Source organism: Tenrec ecaudatus, chromosome 6 (assembly GCF_050624435.1).
Source record: "Tenrec ecaudatus isolate mTenEca1 chromosome 6, mTenEca1.hap1, whole genome shotgun sequence".
Lineage (NCBI taxonomy): Eukaryota > Metazoa > Chordata > Mammalia > Afrosoricida > Tenrecidae > Tenrec > Tenrec ecaudatus.
In genome coordinates, this window is record NC_134535.1 from 7,337,772 (window position 1) to 7,365,611 (window position 27,840).

Below are 27,840 nucleotides of genomic sequence, written 5' to 3' on the forward strand. Positions count from 1 at the left end.
TGGGGGCCTTCCCAGATGACGTGTGGAGGTTCATCGAGTCCACCTGGGGGTTCTCCATATTACCAGAGAAGCAGAGGCAGCTCCTTGGGGGGGTCGGGGGATGAGGGGGTGGGGAGGGACACTACGGGATGAAGAAAAGGAGTCTGGGAAGATGTGGGAAGCCAGGGCCCAGGTCAGATCAGAGGCTGGCTCCACACACGGTCAGTTCTCGCTATTCCTGGTAACGCAGACCTGCACTGACCATGGACCAGGTCCCTAGGTGCTCCTGGCCACAGTGTTTCCATGAACCGGCCAGCACCCAGCTTTGATGAGGCCGTGTCTGGAGTCACCTTTTTGTCGCATGCACTGTGGCCCACAGCAGGCCAGCTCGTGCTGGAGGGCAGCTTTGCTGACCCACGGGTGTCCCTGGGAGGCGCCTCACAGCCAGCACCTGCTGAGGGACAGGAGGCCGCACTCTCATGAGCACCATGTCTGGGGGTCATTTTAAGTGTCCCACCCCCAATCCAAAGCACAAACCTGCCCCCGTGTGGCCCTACATAGACCAGCGCGTGGAGGGACACTGTCTGTCCTGGGAGCTGAGACTGCAAGGCAGAGCGTCCCCCTCAGTGGGTGGCGTCAGTTGTCCCTCATCTGCCCTCAGCTGTGCCCAACCCCAGAAGCACCAGGGGGTCGAATTGTGGTGGTGGTTGTTTTTGGTGGTGGTGGTGGGGTCACAAGGAACCTGGGTGGGTGAATGGCAGAGACGCGCAGAAGCTGAGGGTGCTGTTGGGTGCCATCGAATGGGTGCCAACCAGGTGACCGTTGTACAATAGAAGGGGACACTGCAGGTCCCCGGGCCGCCTTTCCCACCCATTGTCCTCATATTGGAGCCCGTCGTTACAGCCACGGTGTCTGTCCATCTTGTCAAGGGCCTTCCTCTCATTCGCTGCCCCTCCACTGGACCAAGCCGGCAATAAGGAGGCTCCACAGGCCCTGCTGAGTCTCTGGAGACACTTTTATGTGTGCTGGGGACGTGGAACCATGGCCCCTGGAGATGGCATGTGCCTGGGTAGAGAGGAGAATGCCACAGGGCTAGACCCGTGCTCCACCTGTGTTTGCTTTGCCCTAGTCCTCCAGCAGTTCTACCAAGTTCAGGTGCATCTTCTCAGAGCTGTACAGCCTGTCAGAAGAGGGGAGCGGTGGGCGTTCTTGTCTGTGGCCCTTCTGAGGATGGATACCTGGGATGCCCTGCCCTCTGCTCCACACCTGTTGACTTGGGGAGCGTCTCCATGGTCGTTCAGGTCACGGCCCATAGGGGGCAGCACAGAGCTGTCTTTAGGGGAAAGGATGCTGGTTGTCAGCTGGCCTTGGCACAGACCTGACCTGACTTCCTCTTGCTGATTAGCTTTTAGGAGCCCTGGAAAGAGGGAACAGCTGGGCAGCTTCTTGAAGCTGGTGGAGGGGAGGGGGTGGGGATTCTCCATGGGGGCTTTTCCAGGCAGCGTGTAAAATCAGCTGCCTGATTGGAACAGAGATAGGCGCTGGGGCACAGGAGCCGTGGATCCTTCCTGCGGGCCGTGTGGGCAGCGGGGGATGGAAACATGCGGGGCCCGCAGATGTGACGCACTATGAGGCAAGGGTGCAGGCTAGGCGTTCGTAGGGAGGGGATGTGGGGCCCAACGTGGTGCCTCCCTCAGCGGACTGGCCTGTCCCTCTGGGGCTGACCCAGCTCACCTCTGGGTCTCAGGCTCTGTCCCCACCTTTCAGGCCACCACACTGGTGCTGGGATGGCTAGCACAAGCTGTCCTTAGATGTGAGATCCTGGCGCTTCCGCACGTCGGTTCTCCCCGGGCCAGGAAGGGAAGCTACTGTCAGTAGCAGGAGACAGGAAGCTGCACTCCCGTTAGGGGGACGGTCTCGGACCCCCAGAGAGCTGTCCACCCGTCCCGTAGGACCACTGGGTGTGGCAGTCAACTTGAGGGCGCTTCACTCTCAGCGACAGCACTGCTTCTTGTGCTTATACCGTCCCGGCAGCACATTCTGCCTGGCCTTCTGCCAGTTCCTCAGAGCAGGAGAACTTTCTGGTAGGAGCACCAATGGGTGGGCTCAGCTCAAGTGCTCTGAGCGCCCTGCAGCCCGCCCTGGGGGCTGCAGGGGGAGGGCTTCTGTGGCCCCAGGCCGGCCATCTGACCACTTCAGGCTGGCCCATCTCTGAGCAGCGTGGAGACACCCCCTGCGTTTACCGAGTGGTCTCAGCTCAGGCATCCTAGAAAGTGAGACTCTTGCCTGTTAGGTCTTTTGAAAGAACTCACCTTCTCCAGGTGTCTGCCATTTTTCCCCCTTCGACTAAGACACCGCTGGCATGCTGACTTTTCTTTTTGAGACTTTGTGTTGTGCTCTGAGTGAACGTGCCCCCTTTGGGTTTCCGCTTGCCAGTTCACGTGCCTCATTCGCTCTTAGGGCCCACAGCGTTCACGTCTTGTGTGTGTTTGGACATTGGGAAGCCAGCGCATACCATCATAACTGGGCGGGGGGGGGGGGGGGGGGGGAGTGGGGAGGGGGAGCATGGCTGATGCTGCTGTCGGGCTGCAGGGGGCGCCGGAGAGCCTGCCACTGTAGCCCAGGTGGCCTGGAGACAGTCTAAGTCCCTCCCTGCCAGCGGCACCGAAGGAGAGCAGCCAGGTTTCCACTTCCCCAGCTGTTTTCAAATATCCAAACAAGTTACGCACTCCAGACTTTGTGGCGGGTCGTGGGGTCAGGCAGTTAACAAGCTTCAAGCAATGGGGCCAGGGGAGCGAGGCTCCCAGGAAACGGTTCACATCCGCCCCGGGGACGGTCAGACCATCAGTGAGATCGTCATTGGTTTGAGGCCCCACTGCTTTTCTAGACGGTCCTGCTTCCCCTTCCCCTTCCGGAAATAGGAGCATCCTGAATAGTTAAACAGGGGTTTCAACAGGCCCAGACCTCGGATGCATAGGTTTAAAAGGCATTTACTCTAGGGTTGGGAGCTGTTCCATCCTGGGTCCCGCTCAACAAGCTACAACTCAGCGCACTGAGTTACATTTCCAGTTGTTAACAGCAGGCGAACTCTGGTGGCCAGTGTTATGTAGGAGGCTGTTCACTGCAGAGTCAGCGGTTTGAAACCGCCAGCTGCTCCTTGGGAGAAAGAAAGACGGGGCTCTCAGGGCCAATTCTGCCCTGCCCTGTAGGGGTCACTAAGAGTCGGTGTGGGCTGGCTGGCAGTGAGTTGGGTTTGGTGTAACACACAGACACGTGTTTGGGGTTGGGGTGGGCAGCCTGGCGCCCTAGAGAGCCCCTGTGGGCAGCCTTTTGTAAGCAGAAGAGCCCTTTGCCAACCAAGTAGCCTCTCCTTGCCTGGAGCTCCCGTTGATCTACAACTGTGCAAAGTCGATGTAAAAGTGTGCATTATCTGAAAGTTCACTTGAAGCAAGTCAGGCCCAGGAGGCCCACCTCGCTTCCTTGGCGTGTCACGTGGCAGGGAAGGGTAGGGGTCAGGGCGGTTTGGGAATGGCGCACCCAGAAACAGGCTAGGTAGGTGTGACACTGTGATCGAGGGGGAGGTGATTCACAGAGTCGACTCACTGAAAGTGACCCTCAATGCGGGCGCGCCAGCAGCAGCAACCCCCAAGTGGCCAAAAGCCCGTCCCAGTTGTCAGAGTGGGTGCTAGGGCCTCGCCCGCCAGCCTCCGTCGTCGGTCTTTACCACAGAGCCAGAGGCAGGTTTAATTTCCCACCGCATTATCACTTAAGAACCCCCGGGAGGCAAGGATGGCAAGACTTCATCTCACGCAATTTAGACGTGTGGTCAGGAGAGCCCTGTCCCTGGAGGAGGACATCACGCTTGGTAAAGCGGAGGGGCAGCGACAAAGAGGAAGGTCCTCGACCAGGTGGAGGACACAGGCTGCATCCAGGGGCTCAGGCAGAGGAACAGTGGCGAGGATGGGGCAGGACTGGGCACAGGGCCGCCCTGGGCCGGAACCGTGACCACAACCAAGGCACCTTTGGTGTGCCCCGCAGCATGTCCTCATTACGACTGGCCTATAAGGACCTGGACATTGAGATGAAGAAGGATGCAAAGGTGGACAGCAGCGGCAAAAGGAAAGTGGAGTCTGAGAGGCTGGGCATGGGGTTCGGGAGCTGCAGGAGGTATGTACGTGCGTGCACGCGCACCCCCCACCGCCCTCGGGGAATAGGTTTATTTTCTTCCCATCCCGGCCGGCCTTCTCACTGCCTCTTTTTACTTTCCACTTGACCCTGGACAGAGTGAGACACAATCCAAACTCAGCTCTGGGGAGCAGAGACACCCCCCCAAATCTGACTCCGCCTGTGCCTGAGGAGGCAGGGCTGTCAGCATCCCTGTACCCCTGCCTTGTCTTATCTAATCCATTCACACGACTCAAGGGGTTTTGTGCTTTAAAAAAGCTATCATTAATCATTTTCTTGGGAGCTCTTACAGATATTATAACAATCCAACATTCAGTCAGATCAAGCATAATTTTACAATTACTACCACAATCAGTTTCCAAACATTCTCTTTCTTTAACTCTTTGATCTCAGCTCCCCTGTACCCCGCCCTCCCCACCCTGCTCCCCAGGAGCCCTTATTAGTATGTGTCATGATTATTTGCCACGTTGAACACCACCCAGTGTGTGCGTTCACCTGCAGCTCTGCCACTCACTCCCCTCGGTGGCGTCGTACACCCACCACTGCTGTCGCTCCGCTGCCTGTCTCCGCGTCCCCGCACGGAGTCATCACGCCCATGACTCTCTGTGCAGGGCTACCTGTCTTGCCTCTCATGCGTCAAACAAACACGGCAGGTCTAACAAGATTAATGAGTTGAAACAAAGACCATAATAGTTTGGTGCTTTTAAGGACATCCACTCTCCTCCCCAGATGATGCTTTGGTCGTTTGTGTTTGAAGCTCCTCGCTGGGCTCTGTCTGGGGTCTAGGTTGTAAGCCGCCTTGTTCTTGGGTGAGGGCAGGGTCTGACTCGAGCTGTGTTCTCTTCCGGCTCTCCCCAGCGGCATTTCACACTCTGTGACCTCGGACCTGCAGACCATCGAGCAGGAAACGCCTGTCCTGGCAAAGCCGAGGAAGAAGTACTCGGAGGACCATGAGGACCGCTATTTCATGGCCAGCCCCAGGTACTCTGTCCCCATCACCTTGTGGGTCCAGGAGGACTGCTACTTCACGGCCAGCCCCAGGTACTCTGTCCCCATCACCTTGTGGGCCTGGGAGGAGCCCGCACAGCCATTTGACTTCACTGCCCTGCCAAGCTTGGGCAGGAGCTCCGGCTGTGCTGGAGTAGAATGAAAGTGGGGACGGGGACAGGGACTGCATTCAGCAGGAAAGGTTTGGGGAGACAATGAGTTGAAAGAGGTAGAAGGAGAGCTGCTTGTCTGGCTTGTGAAATGGCTGTGTGAGCCAGAAGCCCAAGCAGTCTGGTTTGGACAGCGGCCGGCCTCCCACTAGAATGTGCCACAGCTGTGCCGCGGGGCTTCTGTAGCTCCTTCAGGTCAGCATCCCAGCTCCAGGGATGCCTAGTCGGCAGTGGGGAGATTGTGTGTGTGTGTGTGTGTGTGCGCGCGCGTGCGTGCGTGTGCAGGGTGATAGTGCACTTTGAGTGGTTCGAGGATGAAGCCTGGGCTTCCGTGTGGGTTTTGTGTTGTGTTTACTTTCTACTCAAATAGGATGAAGTGCAAGTCCGTTTTCCATCCAGCAATTCATACCCATTTAGTTTCACGTCACTGATTGCAGCCCCCGGAATGAACCCCCTGCTTCACTCACCCCTGGCCACTCTGCTCCCTGCTTCCCACCCGCCTCCCTCCCTGACCCTGAGGAACTTGAGCGGCCCAGCGGCCCTTTTGATGTGGGTGTTTGGAGTGTGGGGTGTGCACCTCCCTCAGGTGTCTGTTCACATCACAGACAGTCTGCTGTGCGCCTGGGCATCCTGTTCTTCCCACTCCCTGGAGAGCGCCTTGAAACGGCGCACACAGCCTCAGGGCCCGGCCAGCGTCAGCTCGGCTCAGGGCTCCTGTTTAGCGCCAGGGAACTCCGGGGCTTGACTGGAGATGGAGGGCAGCTGAGAGCGGAAGGAGGCTCAGGGATGGGGAGGCCTGGATTCGAATCCCAGCTCTGCCACTTCCTGGCTGTCTGGCCTCAGAGGAGTGGCTTAGCCTCCCTGGGCTGCACAGGTGGCTGCCGGCAGTCGTGGGAAGGGAGCAAGGGGCCACTGTGTAGGTCAGGACTGGAGCAGGCGTGGGCAGGGTGTTTCCCTGCACCTGGTTTATTAAACTGGTGACACCCAGACATAAGGGGAACAGACATCCTCAACGGGAATGACAGGCACCATCCTGGTAAATGGAGGGAAAAACGAGGCCTTCCGGGATCTCGGCCTACCTGAATCAGCAGTTAGCACCTGTGAGCAGCCTTCAGACACACGTTGGGGGACAAAGAGCCTCTTTTAAGCAATAAAAGGCAAGGACGTCACTTTGATGGCTAAGGTGTGCCCGACCCAAGCCATGGTTTGTTCGCTTGTCTCATGAGAATGCTGGACAACGAAGAAAAGAAGGGGGAAGAGTTGGTGCATTTGTACGTTGCTCTTGGACGAGCATGTTGAATAGACCTGGGACCATCAGAAGGCTCCGAGCCTTGGTTGGTGAAATGGGTTCCGTGTCGGGGTTGCTAACTGGCAGGTCAGCAGTTCAAAACTACCAGCTGCTTCAAGGGTGAAAGAGGAGACTTTCTCCAGGTGTGCCGAGTTAGCAGCTTACGGACCCACGGGGGCAGCTCTCCCGTCCTGTGGGCTCAGAACGGCCTGGATGGTAGGGAATTGAGTCAGAAGAAGGCGAGTCGGTGTCTTGCTTACTGTCAACATGTCTTCAGGGAGGACCCTGAGCTGGAAAAGAACATCATGGTGGGTGCCACGGAGCATCCGTGAAGAAGAGGGGAACCTTCAGGGAAGTGGGACACAGTGGCCTCACCAGTGGGTCCAACACGAAGGTATCTTAAAGGTGGCCTGGGCCATGCCGCACTCCTTCTCTTCAGAAGGGGGGGGCGAGAGACAGGCCAGCAGCACCCCACTGTTCTGTCCTATTAGCTGCTGTCGTAGGAGCTTGGCTCAAGGGACCCCGTGTCACTGGAGTGACCACCCCGGGCCTGCCTCCTGGTATGGCCTGTGGGGAAGGAGAGGGCGCTGGAGCTGGCTGGCAGCTACTCAGGCGCCAAGCTTTTTCTTGTCAAAGGGAAATACTTGCTGACAATGATCTGAAGCTGAAACTACACAGGTGCCTCTCTTACAGGGCTCAGTTTCAGTTCCTCCAGGGACTTGGTGATCTAGTGGTCCACCCTGTGTAACCGTTGTCTTGGACCAGGTTTAACTTCACTTAGAGGTTTTACCTAACTTGATCTTTGTAGACTATAAAAAATCTATTTTATTGAGGATAACAAAGTTACACTTTGATTCAAAATCTGCGTACATGTCAAATTATCTCAACCCGGCATTTGAACTTCAAGCCCGAGGGCACTCTGGGAGATGTTGGCTCTGCGTGCATGAGCCTGGTCTGCTCCACAGCACTGCACCAGGCTAGCTCCTCTGTCAGGATCAGCTCCTGCCCACGACGGGGAGGGGAGGGGAGGGGGAAGCTGCAGCTCCAGTGGAGTCAGTGGTACTGCTTGCAGTGGGACTGGTCCAGAGAGCTGGTAAAGACAGCACTGACCCCAGGACAGAGGTCAGAGGGTGAGGACCGAAGGGACAATGGAAACTGGAAACACAGGGAGGAGAAGGGACAGGCTGTGCAACGGATGAGTGGGGACAAAAGGTGGGTGGGCTGTTGAATGTGAACCCACAGTCTGCTCTGTCAGCCTCCGTCCACTTTGTGATAACAGGGTGGAAATCAAAGGGAAGGGCTCTCCCCGTAGCCTTCCAGGAGGGCTCCCTGCTCTATCTGCTCGCACCATTGCAGGGGCCCTGGGGGCTGCTGCACCCAAGGGTCAGTTCACAGTTGGCCTCAGGCTCTGTTCCTAAGCAACGGGTCCTTATGGTGGGGGACCTGGGAGCAGACGGTGTTGTCATCGCTACAACTCTCTGGGTTCTCACCAGAGACACCTTGCAGAGATGCTTTTCCCGACCTGCAGGCTGACCAGCAGGACCTCGGCCGCCTTCCTGGTCCTCGGTGAGCAGCACCTGGGCTCATCGGGTACTTTGGCCACGGAGGTAAAATACACCAGCGTGCTCTGCAAGCACGGACCTCAGACCACGAGCACTTACTGCCCCCAAATTATTCATGAGCCGCTGAGAACTGGGATCTCATAAATTATGAAGGAACCGCGGCCGTTTCTGTCAACAACAAGACCCACCCAGTCTTGGGGGATTTGCCATTTTCTATCAAGTTCCATGATTTCCAGGCTGTAAACGATGCGAACAGACATTGCGCACAAACGTGGGAGAGCAGAGCAGTGGGCTCAGCCATCGGAAGCGGGTGGGGCCTGAGACTGGAGCGCTAAGGCAGAGACTGACGTTGTGAGGTGCCTCTGGGTCAGTTCTGACTCATGGCGACCCTATGTGCCACAGGACAAAACACTGCCTGGCCATGTGCTGTCTCCCTTTGCATTCGCAAAGTCTCCAGGGACCGGCCCTTCCTGATGACACGTCCGTCCGACGTAAGCAAGACAAAGCCTCGCCATCCTGACTTCTAAGGAGCATTCTGTTCATCCTCCTCCCGAGCCGGAGCTGCTGATTCTTCTGCCGCTGTGGCACGCTCAGTGTTCTCTGCCAACATGGTAATTCACGTGCATGACTCATGTATGCCCAGCTGTTGCATGCCACGAGGTGACGGGAAGCATCAGTGGCTCAGGGCAGGCAATCCGTCGTCTTCCAAGTGACATCGTGCGCGTCTCCTGTCCGCTTGAAGGGTCTGGTGCGGCGATTTGCCCAATGCAAAGCCTTTCTTGGTGGCTGCTTTCGCGAGCACCGACTGTGGATCCAATAAATGGGCATTTTTGACAACTGCCGCTCTTCCTCCCCGTTTCTATGACGATGCCTCTTGGTCCGAATGTGAGATTCCTCGTCTCCTTCCTGCTGAGGGCTGATCCACTGAAAGCCTCTGATCTTGAGCAGCAGCAGGCCGCGTGCTCTGTGCATCCCACGGGACTCTTCCTGTACGGGCTCCTGATGCAAGCCTGGCCTGCGCGTAGTCCAGTTTCTCGGACTCTGCGCTCAGCCCGCACATGCACCGAGTGTGGCGAACGGATGCCACCCCGGCACACTCGTCCGGATTTCAAACCAAGCATCGTCCCCTCACTCGGTTTGAACAACTGCCTCTTGGTCTGGGTACAGGCTTTGCATGAGCGGTTAAGTGCTATGGAATTCCAATTCTTTCCAGTGTTACCATAGTTATGTGTGTTTGTTTATTTTTAACCCACAGTTCATTGCTTTTGCATGGTCAAAAAAAACCCACAAGTAAACATCTTTCTGATATTTTCTACTTTCACCCCAAATCCATCTGATATCGGCAACGACATCCTTTGTTCCACACTTCTTTCTGAATCTGGCCTGAGTTTCTGGCAGTTTAATTATCTTAAAAATTGTACTCGCGTGTGATGTTAATGACATTGTTTGATAATTTCCTCATTCTGTGGGGGCATCTTTCTTCGGAAGGGGCTCGAATACAAATGCCGTCTGGTCAGTTTGCCGGAGAGCTGGCCTCCACGTGCCCTGGCAAAGGCTAACACGTGTGTGCAGTGTTGCAGCAGTTTGTCCAGGATTTCTACTGGATCCCACCCACGCGCGGCCGTGTTTCTCCCGGTGCCTTCGGTGCCGCTTGGACTGCTGGTCAATGTCTCTTGATCACAGACAACGGCCTCGTGAAATGGTAGGACAGCAGCCGTGCCTCTGCGGATTCCTCCATCTTCTCTGGATGCTTCCTGCATCATTCGGGTATTTTGCCCAAAGATTCCTTCAATATCGAAGTCAAGGCCTGGTTCTTTCTCCAGTTCTTTCTTTTTTTCCATGAGAGAATGCATCAAACGTGTTTGCATTTTTAATTTTTAAGCAAATGTCAAAGACCCATTTTACTACTTCTGCTTTTAAACCTAAGCTCAATATTCCACATCTAAACAACTTCCAAGACTTGCTAAGTTTCTAACATTCGAGCACAACTAGAAGACACCCTTCATTCAGACGAAGCCAGAAATCTACTGCCAGTGAAGTTTTGATATCTTCCACTACTCAATATTGAAGAGGGAAAAAGGAAATTCTGTTTTCCAGAGATTCCCTCCTGCAGTGTTCACTTCACAACAGACTGATGCCACTTGGCTGGCACTTCACACACAACGGAGCCACAGCCCCTCGCTGGAGCTCGCACGCGGCGTCTCCCGGCTCTTCCAAAGAGTAGTTCGCCTGGGATTAAGCTGAATGGAAACAAAACAAACAAGGTGCGTGCATAGGTTCGCAATAATTTTTAAAGCGCTCTTGTCCTTCATGGAGTCCCAAGAATAAACTCAAAGTCTGTGGCGAATAAGTGCTCCACCGAGCTGCTTGTCGGGTTGGGAGCGTGTGACTGGAGGGAGCTTGCTCAAAACCTTCAGGAACGGACCTTCCGATGGTGCTGGTGAGAGCTCAGCGCCCTGTGCCGTGTGCGTGGAGAGTTACTGGGTTCCCCTCCTTAGTGTTCATTCAAGGCTTCAGCTGCCCGGCCTCTTCCGATGGAGCAGACTGCAAGTCGCCGCCGCCGCCACCACCGCCGCCACCACCACCGCCGCCACCACCACCACCACCACGCAATGTGGAGGAGATGAAGACGCCCATGACGCAATGAGCCAAATAAAACAAATCCTGGACCAGAAGTAGAACACCCCACCTCCCCAAGGCGGGGACCCACTGAGGGCAGGGAAACAGGACCGTGTGCCCCTCCCCAGACTCCACAAGAGCCTCTGCCCCTCCCTCCCCCCAAATTCTCAGATGGGTCTTCAGAGAGGTCAAATGAAAATTGGGTCCCTTCCACCAAACACTCCCTGAGGACCTCATCTGGATCACGGAACCGGAAGCCATGCTCACCTGGTCTGTCCACGTGACTTTTGCCCCACCTTTGCCAGATCTGCCATAGATCGCCCATTGTTCAGCATCTGAGGGCGCCTCACGGGCCCCGCTACTTGTCCGAATTGCCTCCTTCCTCTCAGGGTTTTGCTCAGGATGCTGCTTCGGTGCCAACTTAGCCTATGTTGGCTTTTCAATAATGGCCTCGGGCGCGGCTTGCCTCTGCACAGCGAGACCTGCTGGTGCACCAGGTCTTACCCCGGGAGGTTGGCAGCGTGCTGCAGGGACAAGGGGTTTGAGGGTGGGCCGGGGCCGGGGCCCGTCTCAGGTGCGGCACGGTGGTGCCGCAGACGCAGCGGTGTGGACGCCCGTACCTCCTCTCTCCCTTCCTCCAGCCACTGACAACACCTCCCTTCTCGCCCGGAGAAATGCTGCGCGCATTCTTCCTGGCTGGCTTCCCATCTTCAGGTGTTCGCACGTTGCGTTGTCAGACTTGCTCTGCCTTCGTGAGCAGCCCCTTGAGCTGGTCTTCTCAGCTCCTGTTCCTCATTCTCTCAGTCGTGTAGCCACTCTGTGTCAGGAGCAAGTTTCAGAGCCGCGTCTGCCGTCCACGGTGGGTCTTTTCTGCCCTGTCTTCCTCGTGATGTTTGCTCTCGTCATGTGTCACGGCCTTGGTGCCAGCCCACCGCTTGCCTGGCCTTTGGTCATCAGCGTGCCCACCCTGTCCTTGAGATGGCCTCTCAGTTCCGCTGAGCTCGGCTTATGGTCCCATGTGGACTCTCGTGGATTGGTTGGAGTTCTCGTCAGCTTCGGCCTGAGTTGGGACCTGTTCCACAGCCGGCCGAGGCCTGGTTTGGACCGCCGATGCTGGGCTTCCCCGTCACCTCTCTCCTTAGACATGCAGTCTGTCGGACGACCTCGGTGTGCTCCATCTGGTGAGCGCCACGTGTAGACTTGCCTTTGGTGTTGTTAAATAATGTGTATTTGCCATGAAGGCGTTGGTTTAAACACTGCTGCCATGTTGTATCCAGCTGTATTTCTACCACTGGGATTGTATTTTCCCGCTCTGGAGACAGACTCTTGCATAGCAATGACCAGTGACTATCAGTGCACCTCGATTGCACGTTTGATCCTTGGCTTTAGTGGGTGGTGCATAAATTTGAACTAGAGTTGGATTATCAAGTCTTGCTTGTAGACACGTGGACAGGATCCGGTCACACAGAGTTCTAACTTTTAAAAAATAATTTTATCGGGATATCATTCACAAAGCGTGCAGTTTAATAACTCAGCTATCCAAGAAGAGTTGTGCAGTTCTCACCACAACCCATCCTAGAACCTTCCCTTCCTGAGCTCATTGTTAGCTGCCCATTCCTCCCCACCCTCCCCTGCGCGGGACCTTGGTAGTTATCAATCAGTGTGTGTCTCTGTAGATTCACCCGAACTGGATTGCAGAGCAAATGCTGCAAGACACAGGCAAACAAAGCAAAACAAGAGAACAGTCGGGGAGGGGTAATGCTCTAAACGTGGTGTGTGTGTGTGTGTGTGTGTGTGTGTATTGTATAATTCCTCATGATTTGACTGAATGGCTGAACTATTGAATTACACGCTATATAAATTACTTGCCAATAAAACTGTTGTGGGGGGAAGGATGACAGAGTAAACAACCTACATTAAAAATATTAATTCAGAAAAAAAGAAAAGTCAATAGCAATGACAAAACAGAAAAATCTCAATTGCAAAGAAAGCAGAAAGTATTAAAAACATAAACAACGTTTAAATGGGTCGGAAGAGAGATCACAGGATAGGGTGTTACATTTGACCCTAACTACCTACCTCTTCCATAATCAGTTCTAATAATAATCTGCTCTGAGAGCAAGACTGGCCACCCCCCTGCACTGTGGTCAGAGGGGATTCACCCTAGGGCTCCGACATGCGGGGACCCTGCACATGGATTGTGGGCTTCCGTGGTCGCCCATTTGTTGTTGTTCTTAGAGTTGGCCTCGGACCCCTAGCACTCCTGTGCACAGCAGAAGGAAACCCTGCCCAGTCCGGAGCCAGGCTCACAACTGTTCCCCTGCTGAGCCCTGTCGTGGCCTCACTGAGGGCCGCCTTCTTGGTCACCGACCCTTTATTTCACTAAGCTTGGTGTCTCCCACCTAGAGACTGGTCTCTCCTGATGACGTGTCCGAAGTCTCGCTGTACTTGCCTCAAAGGAGCAGATAGATCTATTTGTCTTTAGGCAGACCCCAGCACCACAATTCTTCTCCAGGCTTCCCTACGCAGGGCCCTGCCTTTACATGTGCAGGGGCCATTGGAACTGCTGTGGCTTGGGTCAGGCACCCCTTAGTCTGCAAAGTGACCTCCCTGCTTTTCAGCATGTTAAAGAGGGCTTGTGCCGTAAGCAGTCCACGGACAGAAAGCGGTGGACTGTCGGCCACAGACTTCTGCAAACTGGGTGCTCAGAATTTAAGTTCTGATCCTGTTCCCTCTTTTGGATCTGGATTTTATTATTGACAGTCCTTGGATCACCCAGGCTGTTGTGCTTTTTCTGTGTGGACTTAGTTGATGCCTCGCTTAGACAGGTGCTTGTTTTAAGACACGCTTGTAAGACCCCAGACACTGTCCTTGCTTCTTCCCGAAGAACTGTCTGGTTTCTTCATCACTTTCCACAGCTCCCGTATCTTCTGTGCTCTCTGCAGGAGCGCAGACATCAAGGGGGGCCTTGTCACGAGAACGACCTGCTCTTAGATTGGGGCTAGAATTAGGGTGATCTCAAAATCTGGTCGTGTATTTTTGGCTCATATGTGCCTCTGGTTCCTTTTAGACATGTTGCTATCGTTTTATGATAGAGAACATGATCAGTCATACCTCTGGGTAAACCTAAAACTTTTTCTGTTGTTAGTGTTATTAATTTAGCCGCTGGTCTGGGATCTTAAGCCCTGCTGAGAAAAGGAAATCACACATATGGAGGCTGCCTTTCAGACAGCAGTATGTGACTCGGTGACGCGTACAGGCCAGACGCTGAAGTGCCCAGACACTGCTTACACCAACAGTGGGGCCAGCTTCATTCACAGGGCAGACGCATGCCTGCCAGACTAGGACATGTCAGGGGAAAGCAAGGAGAGTGTTGCCATGATAACGTACCGCCCTCTTGAATTTGTCATCCCGATAGAGCGCAGCCAAGTGATTGTCTGATTCAAAGTGGCCAGTGCCGGTCTGTTCCCGCTCACTGCTGCCAAGGAGGTTACTGATCTCGATGCATTCCACTTTGTTTTCGATGACGTCCGCCTTTCCTATTTGGTACATTCCATGTTTCTATTCTTAATGGGCATTGGCAGCTGTTTCTGGTCACTCTGGGGGCCTGTCCCACCAGCCATCAAAGGTTCTGAATGCTTGGCTCCGTCCCGTCATTGTGTCCACTCAGCTCCGAGGCGGCAGCTGGTCCCCGGTCGAACTTGCTGTCGAAGGGCCTCCTCTTCTGGCTCTCTGCCTGCTGCTTTCCAAGTGAGGTTTTCCATGGCCAGCCTCTGCCTTCTTTCTCGTCTTTTGTTAGTCTGGAAGCTCTGCTGAAACCTGTCCCCCCTGAGCCAACCGGCTGGCATATGGCGCCCCAGTGGCATAGCCGCTGCATCTCAACCACATGCAAGTCACCACAGCGGGACACAGGGCAGGCGAGGGGTGGTGATCTGACATTGAAGCTCTCTACCAAGGGATCTTAAGGGGTGTTTCCAGGCCCGGAGAAGGAGAGTGAGTGAGGGGCAACAACAGTGTATCTGGTTCCACGGGAGGTTATTCAGCATCACCTGCATTAAGTGGTACTTCACCTCCAGGCGCTCCTCGGGAGAAAGACGAAGCAGCCTGCTCCTGTAAAGAGCTTTAGTCTCAGAAACCCAGAGGGAGGGGTGCCTTCCTGTCCTGTAGCGTTGCCATCAGTCAAAATCAACCTGGTGGCAGTCTGAATTTGAGTTGACTCTTGGGATGGCTCCTTACGCCATGCTTCACAGGGGATCGACGGGAGCTCAGCCCTCCAAGCTCAGTAGCATTTGTCGTAACCCCCGATGAGGAGCAGGGCAGCCATATTGGCCAAATGTTGGACTGCTAACTTGAGATCAGCAGTTCACACCTACCACTCGCTCCTCGGGAGAAAGACGCGACTGTCTGCTCCCGTAAAGATTCACAACGCTTTGGAGATCCGCTGTGAGGTAGGCATTGGCTCGATGGCCGGGGCTTTGGTTTGGGGTTTTTCGAACGCTCTCATGCAGAGTCACTACAGGTCAGAAGCAACTGCACGGCACACAACAATAACAATTGGGCAGACAATGGACTATGTCGATCTAGGATGGCTGCCACCTGCAGACAGTGGGGTATGTCCATCCAGGAGGGACAGCACTTGAAGCTGCCCCATACTGCCCGAGTAGCTAGGTTGTGCTGCAGTAAAAACACCCCCCAAATCTCCAGGGTTTGTCACAAGAGTGGTTGATCTCTTGCTCGTGTGGTGTCCACTGTGGGGACAGGTGACTAGCCAGAGCACGTGTCCCCCGAGTGGCACCGCAGTCGTCCAGGCTGGTGGACACCTCGAGGACACCACCTGCTCTGTGCTGTGCATGTGCCTGGGGGCTGTGGTCACAACATGCCTGCACCTGCCTGTTTCACTGGCCACATGGAGTCCCGTGGTCACTCCTAACCTCAGGAAGCAGAGGCGATCCCAACGCAGCGGCTTCCTCTGATCCATGCAGGTACTTCGACGAAGCGGCGGAGTTACGGAGCTGGGAGGACGGTGCCGACTCCTTTTGGAAACAAGAGGCCACCAAGGACACGGATTCCATTCTGAAAACCGCGGGGTCTTCAGACAGGTATGGATGGAGAGGTGCTCAGTGTCACCTCTCTTGTCTCTGCGGAAACCAGTGACCCGCAGGGGACATGCAAACCTTTCTCAGACTAGGGACTGGTTTTGAGTACCCTTTTCATGGGACGCACGTATTTCTGAATCAGAGGAGGCACGTCAGAGTCGTCTTCAGCGTGGGAGAGTCCGGCGTGCCTGGTCTTGTCCCTGGCGAGACTGACGCCACACGCAGGTCCAGGGGCCACGTATGAACTAGCCACGCACTGTCTTGTCTTTTCCGTGAAGGTCTCCATCTGACTGTTTCTGCACAAATTGCACCGTGAGCTGAGTTACCTTTCCCACGACGTGTCAGCCTTCCCTTTGACTGTGCGCGATGGGCTCTGCCTCCGGGGTCCGGTCTGCCCCGGGTTCTTCTCTTTGCTGCACAGTGTTGGCCTTTTGATCTCTCGAGATGGCTTATTACTGGAGCCCGCCAGCTCTGCTCACGGGGGACGGTCTGATTTCGGGTCGTGATGGGTCATTTCGCTCTGAGGTGGGCACGGGATATTTTGGGTTCAACGTCTGCTTCGAGAGTACCTCAGAGCAATAAGCTCAGGGTGTCCGTGGTCTCAAGTGCCCCAGTTGGTCTGGGCTTTTTTTTAAAGGCGTCTGTGTTCTGTTCAGGTATTGTGTGCAGAGCAAATTCATTTTCCATGCAACGATGTATCCATGGTGTGTTGTCTCATAAGGTTCGTTGTGGTTTCCTCGTGTGACGGCATTCACTTCTTCCCTGGACTTCCTTTTTCCTTTCCTTCTTTCCTGCTCTACCTGCCTGCTGTCTGAGCTGGGTCCCGGACCAAAGGCTGCCCTTCGGTCCAGAGTGATCCGTGGCCCCGAGGAGCCCAGTCCTCTCCGGCATTGTGCTCACTCTCTAGGCCCGGCTGCTGGGTGGCCAGAGGGGGATCTAGGGGTGGGTTCCAAGAGCATCTAAGGGCCAGTCTTTGGGGTCCCACGTGTCTCTATCTGAGGAACAAACCTGGTCGTTTTTATGATGGTAAATTTTGTTTGGCATTTCTCCCACTCTGTCCAGGCCTTCCCAAGCTGATCGTAGGCCAAGCCCTTGGGCGTGGTAGCCGGGCACCGTCTAGTTATTCCGGTCTTGGCAAGGGGAGGTGTGCTCCACTGCCCATCGATCCTGTGGACTCACGGCCTCCTTGCGGCTCTGCTTTCCTTCAGACAGGGAGACATCACCTTAAGTTATTGTTCACATGGGTTACAGTCGCGCAGGTTTCCACCGTGTCCATGATCCCGTCACTGCCACCAGAATCAATCAAACTACAGAACCTTTCTGTCAGCCCCAAACTCCCCGAGACCCCATTGTAGCAGCCGTGGCACCCCAGCCTGCCCACCGTCCCCACTCTGGCAGCCACGGCTCCACTCGCTGACCTTCCCTGTGGCCTGTTCCCGCCTGTCCTGTGGGCGGAATTCTATGTGAGGTGGGCCCGGAGCCTAGGGCTCCCTCGCTCCTCCTGGTGCGTGTGTGTCCGTGCCCTCGTGACTGCTGAGCTCGTCGTTTTCCCGCGGAAGGACGGCAGGCGGCCCCGGGCTAGGGGGATGATGATTAAAGTCAGCGTCAGTTTTCATTTACACGGTTTTGTGTCAACGCAGACACAAACATGGGATGGGGTTCTGGGCTGTGTGTGGTTCACCTTCTCCCAGCCCCTTGCCCTGTCAGTGGAGGCCTTCCTGGTCCCCGGCAGCACTGGGAGAGCTGGCCGGGAGGGTGGTGTCTCCTCACACTTGGCCCTTGCGCTGGATTCTTCCCATCTGTTCCGGGAAGCGGGTGTGCTGTCTGTCTGTCCTTGGCAGCGCTTGTGACAGCAGTTGCTGTGGCCGTGGTTTTGCAGATTTTAGGGGCTGTTTTCCCTGTTGATGTGAAACAACTCTCCTGTCTACACTCCAAGCAAGAAGGCCGAGTGGGGGATCCGCTCAGTCTGACGGGGCCCCGGGAGCAGGGCCACGCACGCACACTTGTGCAGCCCTCTGAGGGCCCCCGGGGGCTGAAACAGAGACGTTCCTGCCACCGTCCCGTCTTTGGAAGTGTCCTTTCCTTATTAGACTAGTCAGGCTTTGAAAGCGCCCCGAATCCCTCGGCCACACGGCAGCTGCGGGCTGTGCAGTGTGTGTGCACATGTCGCGCTTACTGGCACATGTATGTGACCCATGTGCAAGGCCGGGATCCATGTCGCTTCTTTCCTTGCAGACCCACAGCCCGCCGCAAGCCAGACCACGAGCCCGCCGAGAGCACAGAGGAGGCGCAGAGGAAGTTTGGCAACGCCAAGGCCATCTCTTCAGATATGTACTTTGGAAGACAAGCGCAGGCTGACGTGAGAGCCCCGTGCAGGCCCCACCAAGAGAGATGTGGGGGGAGGGGAGGGTCCCCTGAGGAGGTGACTGAGACTGAGAAAGAGGCGCACTGGGGAGGACGGGGGGTGGGCGGGGGCTGGATTCAAAGTGTGTCGTGTCGGCCAACTGGCTGGAAGGCAGGTCTTGTGCCTGCACCCACCACGTCTGGACAGCTGTTCCCAGGCTCCCGAGGGAGTGTCAGGTGACGTTGTCTGCAGCTGGATTTTCCTGTTGGGGACGGCAGTGTGAGCCTGTTTGGGGGAGTAGGTGGGATCATCTTCAGGGGCCGAGGACGACAACGATGACCTAGGGACAGGCCAGGCGGCTTCTAGTGCCCACTAGCACCCCCACTGCTGTGGACAGGCCCTGGGGGAAGCCCTGCTGTCCCCCGTGTGCAGATGAGATGATGGGCTCACAATGACCATGCCCCTCGGACGCACCCCTTCTCAAGCCGACAGTGCCCAGGTTCAGGCTGGCTAGGTGGGGGCTCCAAGCTCGATAGGGCCTCCCTGCCCGCTGAGATCCAGCTCTCCTGCCCTCTGGTTTCCCCCCAGGTGCTGTGCTGTGTATCCGCTTGTCTGTCCTGAGACAGGCATGAGCTTCCTGAGGCTGGGGCCTCAGTGTGTGAGGCTCCCAGGCTGCTCATTCTAGGTGGGGATGGCCTCCAGCCACTGTTGGAGAGGGGTCTGGGGAACACGTGTCTGTCTCATGCCGTGGCCTCTTTTCTCCTAGTACGAAACCCGAGCTCGGCTGGAACGGCTGTCGGCCAGTTCCTCCATCAGCTCCGCTGACCTGTTTGATGAGCAGAGGAAGCAGACGGCAGGTAACTCGGGGAGGGGGACACGTCTGAGGATGGCCACCCTCATGTCCCCAGCAGGAAGGCATTTCTCCAGCTGGGGCCTTCCCCACTTCCCAGCTGCCCTCCCCACAGGGCCTCTGCTGCCCCCATCACCTTGCCAGCCTGGGAGAGCAGGGGTCCTGTGCAGGCCTGCCGTGAGGTGACCAGGCCAGGAAGCGGGTCACCTGCTAAGTCCCCTGCAGGGCCTCTTCCTGGATCAGGGAGTGAGCTGGTGCAGCAGCCAATAGCTGGGCCAGGGCCTAAGAGGCATGCCAAGGGGCTGGGACAAGGCCAGAGAGGGAAGGTCCCATGGACCTACTTCACTGAGGTGGTGGTGTGCTGGTGTCCAGTCTGCTGGGGCGGGCTGAGGGTCCACTCTCTGACTGGGGAAGGGCCTGCTGCCCCTGACTGGGTGGGTGTCTGCTGGGGGCCTTGTAGCATGTATTCACAGGGGCAGGTTTCTAGGCTCACAGGCTGCGTTCTCATCTCTGAACTTGGCTGTCCTAGCCTCTTGGTGAGCACCGTTCTGTTGTAACCACCCCTTTGGCCAATCTCAGCTCTTGCCTCCCCCACCCCCACCCCCACCCCCAGCCATGTCAGTCAGACCCAGAGGCCAATATCATTGACAGTCACCCACCGACCCCTGGGGTTCTGTGGTCAGGCTCCAGGGAATCTCACTCTCAAACACTGCTGTTTGGTTGTGAGGCACTCGCCGTGTGTTGGAGGGAAACTGAGGCTCCGGATGTTGAGCTTCCTGCCTTTCTTCGGGGATGAGTCTGTGTGGGTGCTGGACAAATGCTGGCTGTAATGGGAGTGCATGCTGGGGGCTGAGCCGCCCAGACACCTGCAGCCCAACTCCTGCAGCTCCCCTGCTGCCAAGCGGACCCACACTACGTTCCCTCTGCCAGAAATATGCCTAATGACCCCGCAGCGTCCACCCCAGAGCAATGCTGATTAAATATTTACTTTTTCTGCAAAGTGCATTTCAGGGAAGAGCGGGAGCTGGCATTCATTCACTGGTCTGCGCCTCTTCTGGCCGGCTCCCGCCTGGGGGCCAGCTTCACCATAACTCGGGTGACGCCCCAATGACGTGATGGGGGTGCCTCTCAGTGGGGTGCAGTGTGCTCGGGGCTGTGGACTCAGGCCTGTGACTGAGAGCCCCAGTGCTGTGGCCGTCTGCAGACGAGTGCAGAGCAGAGCAGAGCTGTCTGTCGAGAACACGCATGCAGGACGAGCCTGTCATATGGATGGTGGGAATCGTCGCTCCTGTCTCCTCGGAGCTGGGGGCCTTCGATCCGAGTTCTTCCCTGGTCCCTACCCCACCCCAGCCCATCCGCTCGTGCCGCTGACACACATTGGGAAGAGAAGGGCAGAGCCAGTCCCTAGCTGCGCCGCATCTCTGAGATGGCCAAGACCACCGGTGGGACAGTGGGAGTCCTGCTTTTCTTCCCGATTACGGAGGGACCCACCCAAGAGGGCAGAGTCACAGACAGTGACTGGGTCGTGTGCGTGGTGAAAAGGTGAATGAGGCTCGAGTCGGACAGTATCTCCACGGATCATTCGAGGACTTTCATGATGTCTTTCCCAATGGGTCAGCTTGCTCCATGTCCTGTCCCTAGTTTCCCTGTCAACCCCCCCACCCTCCCCCACCTCTCCCCCACCCCTCCCCCCGCCCCAGTCGTCTCGTCTTTCCCGAGCTGGGCTGTTGGCCTTGTGGTGCCTGTCCTATGAGGGACTTCAAAAAGTTCCTGGGAAGATTCCATTCTTTCACTTTCTGTCCCCTTATTGCAGCCCCTGCTCAGGCCTAACCATCTTTAATCCCCCCCCCCCTTTCCTGGGACATCGCTCTCATACTCATGGGCAAAGCCTTTCTTTGTGGGCCGCTCTGTCATCTTGCTAAAAAGTGACATCAGGGAGTCATGGAGGGCCCACGTTCACAAAGCATCTCTGGGCAGTGGTCTCAGGACCTGGTGGCCTCACCTGGCCCAGGAAGCCTGCGCTTCTTAAGAATTCGGCCTCTGGTCGGTCTATGTTTCCCTCCCTTTCGTCGGGGCGTCGACAGAGGCCCTCATCAAAGTGGTCGGGAGTCGGGGCTGGGCACCATCTAGCCCCTCTGGCCTCAGAGAAGCGTCAGATGAGGCCCTAGCTCAAGGAGGGACAGCCCCGGGGCACGCAGGCCAGTGTCTTCTGTGAGACGTGGTGTCCTTCTGAGTCTTTTGCTCTCTGGACAGCTTCCAGGACACTGGCTGTGACTCGTGTCACTGGGATGAAGAACAGGAGCTGTGTGGACAGCGCTGTGCCCACCGACCGAATTGCCCTATGAGACTCAAGGTCCCACGCCTTCAAAACTGAGAAAACCAGTGTTTCACGGTGTTTGGTTCTACCTGAGAACTTTCCCTGGTGATGTACGTGGCTACACATCTGGACTTCAGTGTCGCTTCTCTCTGCGCACACAGACAAGCTCACCTCCACCAACCTACTTGTATGTCTGTCCATAATGCCCAGGATACCGATCTTTGTGAACCCCATTTCATGGTTGACAACTTCCAATTTTCCTAGATTCGTACATTGTCTAGTCCAAGTTCCAATGCCGAATAGCTGTTCATGGTGGTCTCTCCTCTTGGTGACTCTTGCCCGCCAGCAAATGGAGGTCCCGGAAGCTCTTGCTCGGTCCACATCACTGAGGGCGGCTCCCGCTTTGGGACGGCAGCTCTCCTCAGTCGCACGGTGTGCGCCGTCCCACCTAGGGCTCCTCTCCCGGTGCTGGATCGGACAGTGCTCGGCTGCTGGTCATCAGTGGCTGGCAGTAACTAGCTAGCGAGGCTCAGTGGCTAACCCCTCAGCAGTGGGCGGCCTGTGCAGAACACTCATCGGAACCTGTACATGGACCGAGAGGAAGTAGCTCAGAGAGAGCCGGGAATGCTGTGTGGTCCACAATCAGGAAAGGCGTGCCTCCGGGCTGTCTCCTCTCACTAGACCTGTTCAACCTGCATGCAAAGCGGGTGCTTTGGGGAGCTGGACCATGTGAGGAAGAGTGGCATCACGGTGGGAGGAAGGCCTGTGTACAGCCCGTGATATACCCTGGCTGGCTCACTCTGAGTAGCACTTGAAGCCCTTGCTGACGGAGCTGAAAGATGGCAGCCTTCAGGATGGACCACAGCTCAAGGTCAAGAAGACCAACATCCGCACCACTGGACCAACAGGGAGCAGCATGCCAGACGGAGGACAGGCTGAAGTTGTGCTCGGATCTGCAGTCAGCACTCCTGGGAGCAGCAGTCAGAGCTCGAACGGCGCGTTGCCCTGGGTAAATCTGCTGCACGAGACCCCTTTGGAGTGCTGGAGAGCAAAGAGGTTACTTTAAGAACTGAAGTGCGCCTCACCCCAGCCATAGTTTCTCCAGTCCCCTCGGATGCTTATGAGCATTAGATATTGAAGAAGGAAGATCCGGGAAGAATCCATGCATCTGCATTCTGGTGCTATTGATGAGTACTGGACATACAGGGACTGCCAGAGAACAAAGTCTGGCGTGGAAGAAGTGCAGTCAGGTGCGCCTCAGAAGAGAGAATGGCAAGTCCTCCTCACCTCACAGACTGTGGGCACCTGGTCAGGAGAGGCCAGTGGCATCCTGCTGGGTAAAGTCGAGGAGCAGATGGCCATCATGGCTGCAGCGACGGGCTCACTCTGTCATCCTCAGTCTGTAATGCTCCACACAGTGTGTCCACCAGGAGGGTGGAGAATGCTGAGGTCAAAGGCCTAATAAGTCTTGGGATCCGCAGGCCAAAGGCAATTGGGCAACAAAGGGCATTGTGGGAAAGATTCAGAAATGAAGTCCAGGAGGCCAGTGGAAGCCCCGACCTGTGGGAGGGAGCAAGACTGCTCCTGCTCAGGAGGGAGGGAGGGTGTGTGAGAGCCCAGCCACCCATGGAGTTAAAGGATGTCAGAGAGAGGCTGCGGGGGCAGGGGCAGGGGGGGGGGTGTCTCCAAGGCTCTTCAGAAGATAAATGTTTACTCGAACACCATGTGCCAATTTCCCTGGAATGGAGACAAAGCAAGAGACACGGGGCCGCCAGGATGACCAGAACCAGGACTTAACGACAGGAAAGCACGCTCCCTCGGGAGCCTGCAGGAGCCTGCACCCTGGAGGTAGATGAGCGAGACCCTGCTCTGTGGAGCAAGTGCCCAACAGACACAGCCTGACCAGGCCCTCCAGCCCCAGCGAGCAGTGCACCTGCTGGACACAGGGCTCTGGGGCACCAGGTCGACTGGACCCTCCACTCTCCTCACTGCTGACCCTCAGCCCCCCCCCCCGTCTGCCTGGACCCTGCAGCGCTTTCTGATAGCCCACTTACGTCATGACTGTGGGCACACCCCCTGCGGCCCCACCCCCACCCCAGCCTGCTCTCGGCACCCAGCAAGCTGTGCACACCACTGCCGTCACCGCCTCTCTGCTGTCCTAGCGGGCCGTGCCCTCTTTTCTGGGAATGGCCTGGTGACCCAGCCAAGCGAGGGCAGGGGTCAGGAGGCTCTTCCTGAGGACGGACCATGTGCCGTCATTTCCTCACACCCATGATCATACCCGCACAGGAGGCTCTTGTGACCGCTGCCCCAGCCGCCCTGGGGCTGAGTGTGGATGTGGCTGACAGCCAGCTGCCAGCAGGGCGGGGGCCACCACCAAGGGCGGCTCGGATACCAGAGCTGGAGCCTGTCCGAGCCGGGTGCCAGGCCTGCTGGGGGTGGTGGGGGTCCCAGGGAGGGACTGCCTCTGCTGCCCAAGCTGCCACACTCCGTTAGGTGGCCTGGGAGTGAGGGCGTCGAGATGAAGTGCGGACTGGAGTTGCGTAAGCACTGAGCCACGGGAACACGCCCACTTGTGGTTCTCACGTGGCTTCTCTTGACCCGGGAAACTGCGTGTATGTGCGCGTGCGTGTTCCTGGGGGGACAGAGCTCAGGCTCTGCCATCTTGTTGCCCCCTTGACCTCCACATGCTCACAGCGGTAGGCGGGAAGGACACAGGAGGGGCCACGTGGCACCGAGGGCAGTGAGTGGGTGGTCAGCTCTGAGGGGGTGGCAGACCCCATGGTGCAGACATGCCCTGCCCCAGCGCGGCTGGACGGGCCTCCGTGATGCGCTCTACTCGGAAGCTCTCAAGCAGAGCAGGAACTGCGGGCCGAGCTCTGGTCCAGCTGACCAGCCCCCTGGCTCTGTGGTGCCCATCGCTCCGGATCGTGTGGCTGCCCAGCACGCCCAGCGCTGCGGTGTGGAGCAGGGAAATGTCCCCACGGTGGCCAGGGTCCCGGGCTCTGAGTGTAGTGACTGACCTGCAGGACAAGGCCATCCTCTCTAACTCATGGGAAGGCATGAGGCTAAGGTTTCTGTGGCTTCAGAGACAGCAGGTGTGGCCGGGGCACAGTCGCTGAGGCCCCGGGGCCCCAGAGGAGTTGTGAAACCAAGGTTTGGGCCTGTGCTAGCTCCACATGCTGTCCCTCGTGTGTCTGAGCAGGCGGGGGCCTCAGGACCGTCAGAATGGAAACCGGAGAGGCCTGAACAGACAGACAGCACGCTGCCTTCTGCACCTGACAAAACCGAGTCACCGGACTCTCTCCATTTCTGGCTTGTTCTCTTGTGCACTGACAGACAGACTCCCTCGGTCTGTCCCTCCTGGAGGAAGGAGTGGGAGCAGGAGTCTCATCTTAGTTCGCTCCAGTAAAGGACTCCCAGAGGAGGCTCTGATTGGCCAGGCCGGATCACGTGCCCACTGTGGCTGGGACGGAGGGTGGCTGAGTACAGGGCCCAGAGAGGGTGAGGGACTTGTCCAAAAGCACCCAGCTTGGAAGTGGCAGGGCCAAGGATTTGAAGACCCCGGTGCTGTGTCTTCTCTCAGCTGGTCGGTCCATGGTGGGGCCGCCCAGTCCTTTTCTGTGACCACAGCTGCCAGGTGTGGAGGGGCAGGAGGGCGTGGGGCGTGCTCGGGGGCCTCCTGGTGTGGAGCCTAATGACGCTGCGTGTCGTGTGCGCAGGGAACTACAACCTGAGCAGCGTGCTGCCTGCGGCGCCTGACATGGCGCAGTTCAAGCAGGGCGTGAGGTCCGTGGCCGGGAAGCTCTCCGTCTTTGCCAATGGCGTCATGACGTCCATCCAGGTCAGTGTGGCGGGGTGCGGATGTGAGGTCACTGGGGGGGAGGGAGCACATGGAGGGCGCTGGGGAAGTGAGAGTTGGACCACTCCCAGGCTTCTGGGAAGCTCGGGTTAAGTCTCTTTGTTACATCACTTGTGTGTTTGCTACAATATAACCCAAGATGTTGGCAACGCCAGAAATTCTCAGTTAGACTTGTTTAACCCAGTCTAGTGTCCAACTTGGGGGGTGGTGTGGTGACAGGAATCCTCATGCTCATTATTGGGCCCCTGTACCCCACTGGAAAAGACAGGTGCTGAACAAGAAGCACCATTAAGAAGGAAATGAAACTGACCGGGAATCCCGCCTCCCACGGCAGCCTCTGCACCCTGCCCTGTTGGCTGCACGGAGCAGAGGACATGGCATTTGCCATAGCCCGACCCTCGTGGGGGAATTCCACCCACAGGACTGCGGAACCATCACCAATGCCCATTTCCCAAACGTCGCCCTCACCCCGACGGAAGCTCAGTGCCCATCTATCAGGAAGCCCCCAGCCCTACCACCCCTGGTCTGCTTCCTGTGTGTCAGCTTCTGCCTGTTCTAAATGTTTCCTGTCTGCGGAGTCACCCAGTAAGTGTCCTGTGCTGCTGTCTGACTTCCGCCAGCACCCGGCCCTCGAGGCTCCGCCAGTGGGACGCCAGGCTCAGCTGCTTGCCGCCTTGAGGCCCAGTAGATGTCCGTGCTGTGTCCGGGGCTAGCGTGTTGCTGTATTTGATTTTAGTCCTGGATTTCCCTGCCTATCTTTTGAAAGTTAAAAGGAGGGTCCTTGGCTAAATGAGGAATGGTGGCGTAGTGGTTAGGTGTTGGGATGCTCACCACCAGGTCAGTAGTTTGAAACCACCAGCCTCTCCATGGGAGGGAGATGAGGCTCTCTACTGCCCACCCTGGGCTCGCGGGCAGTGAGTTGTTTGTTTGTTTGTTTGTTTGTTTGTTAGTGGTCAACAGGGTTGCATATGCTGCTCTGGTGTGATGAGCATTTCCATCGAATTATTCAGAGAAACCACCTTCTTTGGCGGGTTAATATGTATCACAGCAGGCACAAACAAGTTCCTGCAGGGTCGCCAGACCCGGGCCCTGCTGCCATGCCCACTGCCCTCCGTCGGCCTCCTTGGGGCTCAGTGTTTGTGGCGGACGCTGGCTCTTGTCCTCGTATCGTGTTGAAGGCACGGGACGTTGAGCTCTGGTGGCTTTATTGTGTCCCCTCTCTCTAGGATCGCTACGGCTCTTAATGCCGGCAGCGTGTTCCGGAGAAGCCGGCTGCCAGGGCACCAGGGACCACGGCTCAGCCCGCAGGGAAGACCAGACGGCTCTGCGCAGGGTCTCGGTCCTTTCCACATGGTCTACAGCGTTTCGGTTTTTCCTATTGCCTGGAGAAGCCCTCCTGTCTGATGTAGCAGCTCTCTGTTCCGTTTCGCCCACCTCCCCACCCGTGTCCAAGTATCATTCCACTCTTGTGGACTCCCTGGTTCCAGCCACCACTGGTGGTCTGCAGACAATGGCCTTCCCAAGGGGCCACCTGGGAACCTTCAGTCCTGGAGCTTGGCAAGTCGCACCGCCTTCAAAAGGAGCAAAGAGTAGAAACCACCCCTCCACCCCACCCCCACCCCTGCAGTGGCCGGCGGCAGCCTGATTTGGCACGCCCCCTCCTCTGTGTCCACAGTGCGGTGACTTCAAAGTAACACTTCATGCTGTCGCCCCGCCGTAGGAGGCTTCTTTAGGTGACCGCTGCGTTTAGCAGTGGCTTCCGGTATGGTCTCAAGAAGCCGATGCGCTCGCACTGCCAGGGATCCGGGTCTGGCCTGCCAGGCCGACAGCTCACACAGAGCCGGCACCCACCGCTGGGACCAAGCCACTGGCAGCCCGGAACCGTGCTGGGGCAGGAGCCTTGCAATTGGCTAGTTCTGCTCCTATTTTTTATCTTGATCTTGGCTTTCCTAAAATGCCAGAGTGTATAATGAATAAAGAAATCTAATTTGGCTGTGTTTTAGACAGCATGGATGAAATAGATCGTGCTACACTATAAACGGTATCAGAAATGGAATGAATCGAGAGTGTGATTTCATGGACTATTTTATTAATTTTTCTTAAAAGCTCAAATTTGTAGACCTGGAAACAGAATAAAGAGCTGCAGCAGACTGTGTGGCTGGTGTTTGTTATGAGAAACGTGGGGGGCTGGGGGGGCGCTCAGGTGGGAGCAGGGCTTGGTGGAGGTCATGCATTTGAATGAAGACCGACTCACAAATGGAAGGTTTGTTTGTCACAAGAGTATTTTCTTATAGAAAATATGGGGGAGTGAGGAGCCACTGCCCAAGGCCACCCCTTCCCCCCACCCCCACTAGCTCTACTCTTTCCCCTAGAGGCCTGGGCCCCAGTACTTTACCTGTGCCAGGTGACCTCCACCACAGGGCAGGCACTGGCATGCCCCCAGGGGCGGTGTCATCCTCCAGAGCCTGCATAGAAAAGGGGGGTGGGGGTGGGGTGGTATGTGTGTGTGACTCAGCAGGCGTGGGGGCGGAGTGGAGGAGAGGTAGGGAGGATGCAGGAGAGAGACAGACAAGTTGCGTGT

General features: G+C 56.7%; 1 protein-coding gene across 2 annotated transcripts in view; it reads left to right on the forward strand.

Moving 5' to 3' along the window:
- ARFGAP3 (ARF GTPase activating protein 3) overlaps positions 1–27,409 on the forward strand; it is a 57,130-nt gene extending 29,721 nt beyond the window's left edge. The window contains exons 10-16 of one of the 2 annotated variants that reach the window (XM_075553532.1): positions 4,018–4,146; positions 5,023–5,205; positions 15,773–15,889; positions 18,122–18,245; positions 18,997–19,087; positions 25,120–25,241; positions 26,486–27,409. In XM_075553532.1, coding sequence (XP_075409647.1) covers positions 4,018–4,146; positions 5,023–5,205; positions 15,773–15,889; positions 18,122–18,245; positions 18,997–19,087; positions 25,120–25,241; positions 26,486–26,503 — 784 coding nt within the window. In that variant the 3' untranslated portion in view covers positions 26,504–27,409. The remainder of the gene's footprint in view (positions 1–4,017; positions 4,147–5,022; positions 5,206–15,772; positions 15,890–18,121; positions 18,246–18,996; positions 19,088–25,119; positions 25,242–26,485) is intronic. The other variant, XM_075553533.1, reaches the window with a different exon arrangement.
- Positions 27,410–27,840: the final 431 nt, after the last annotated feature.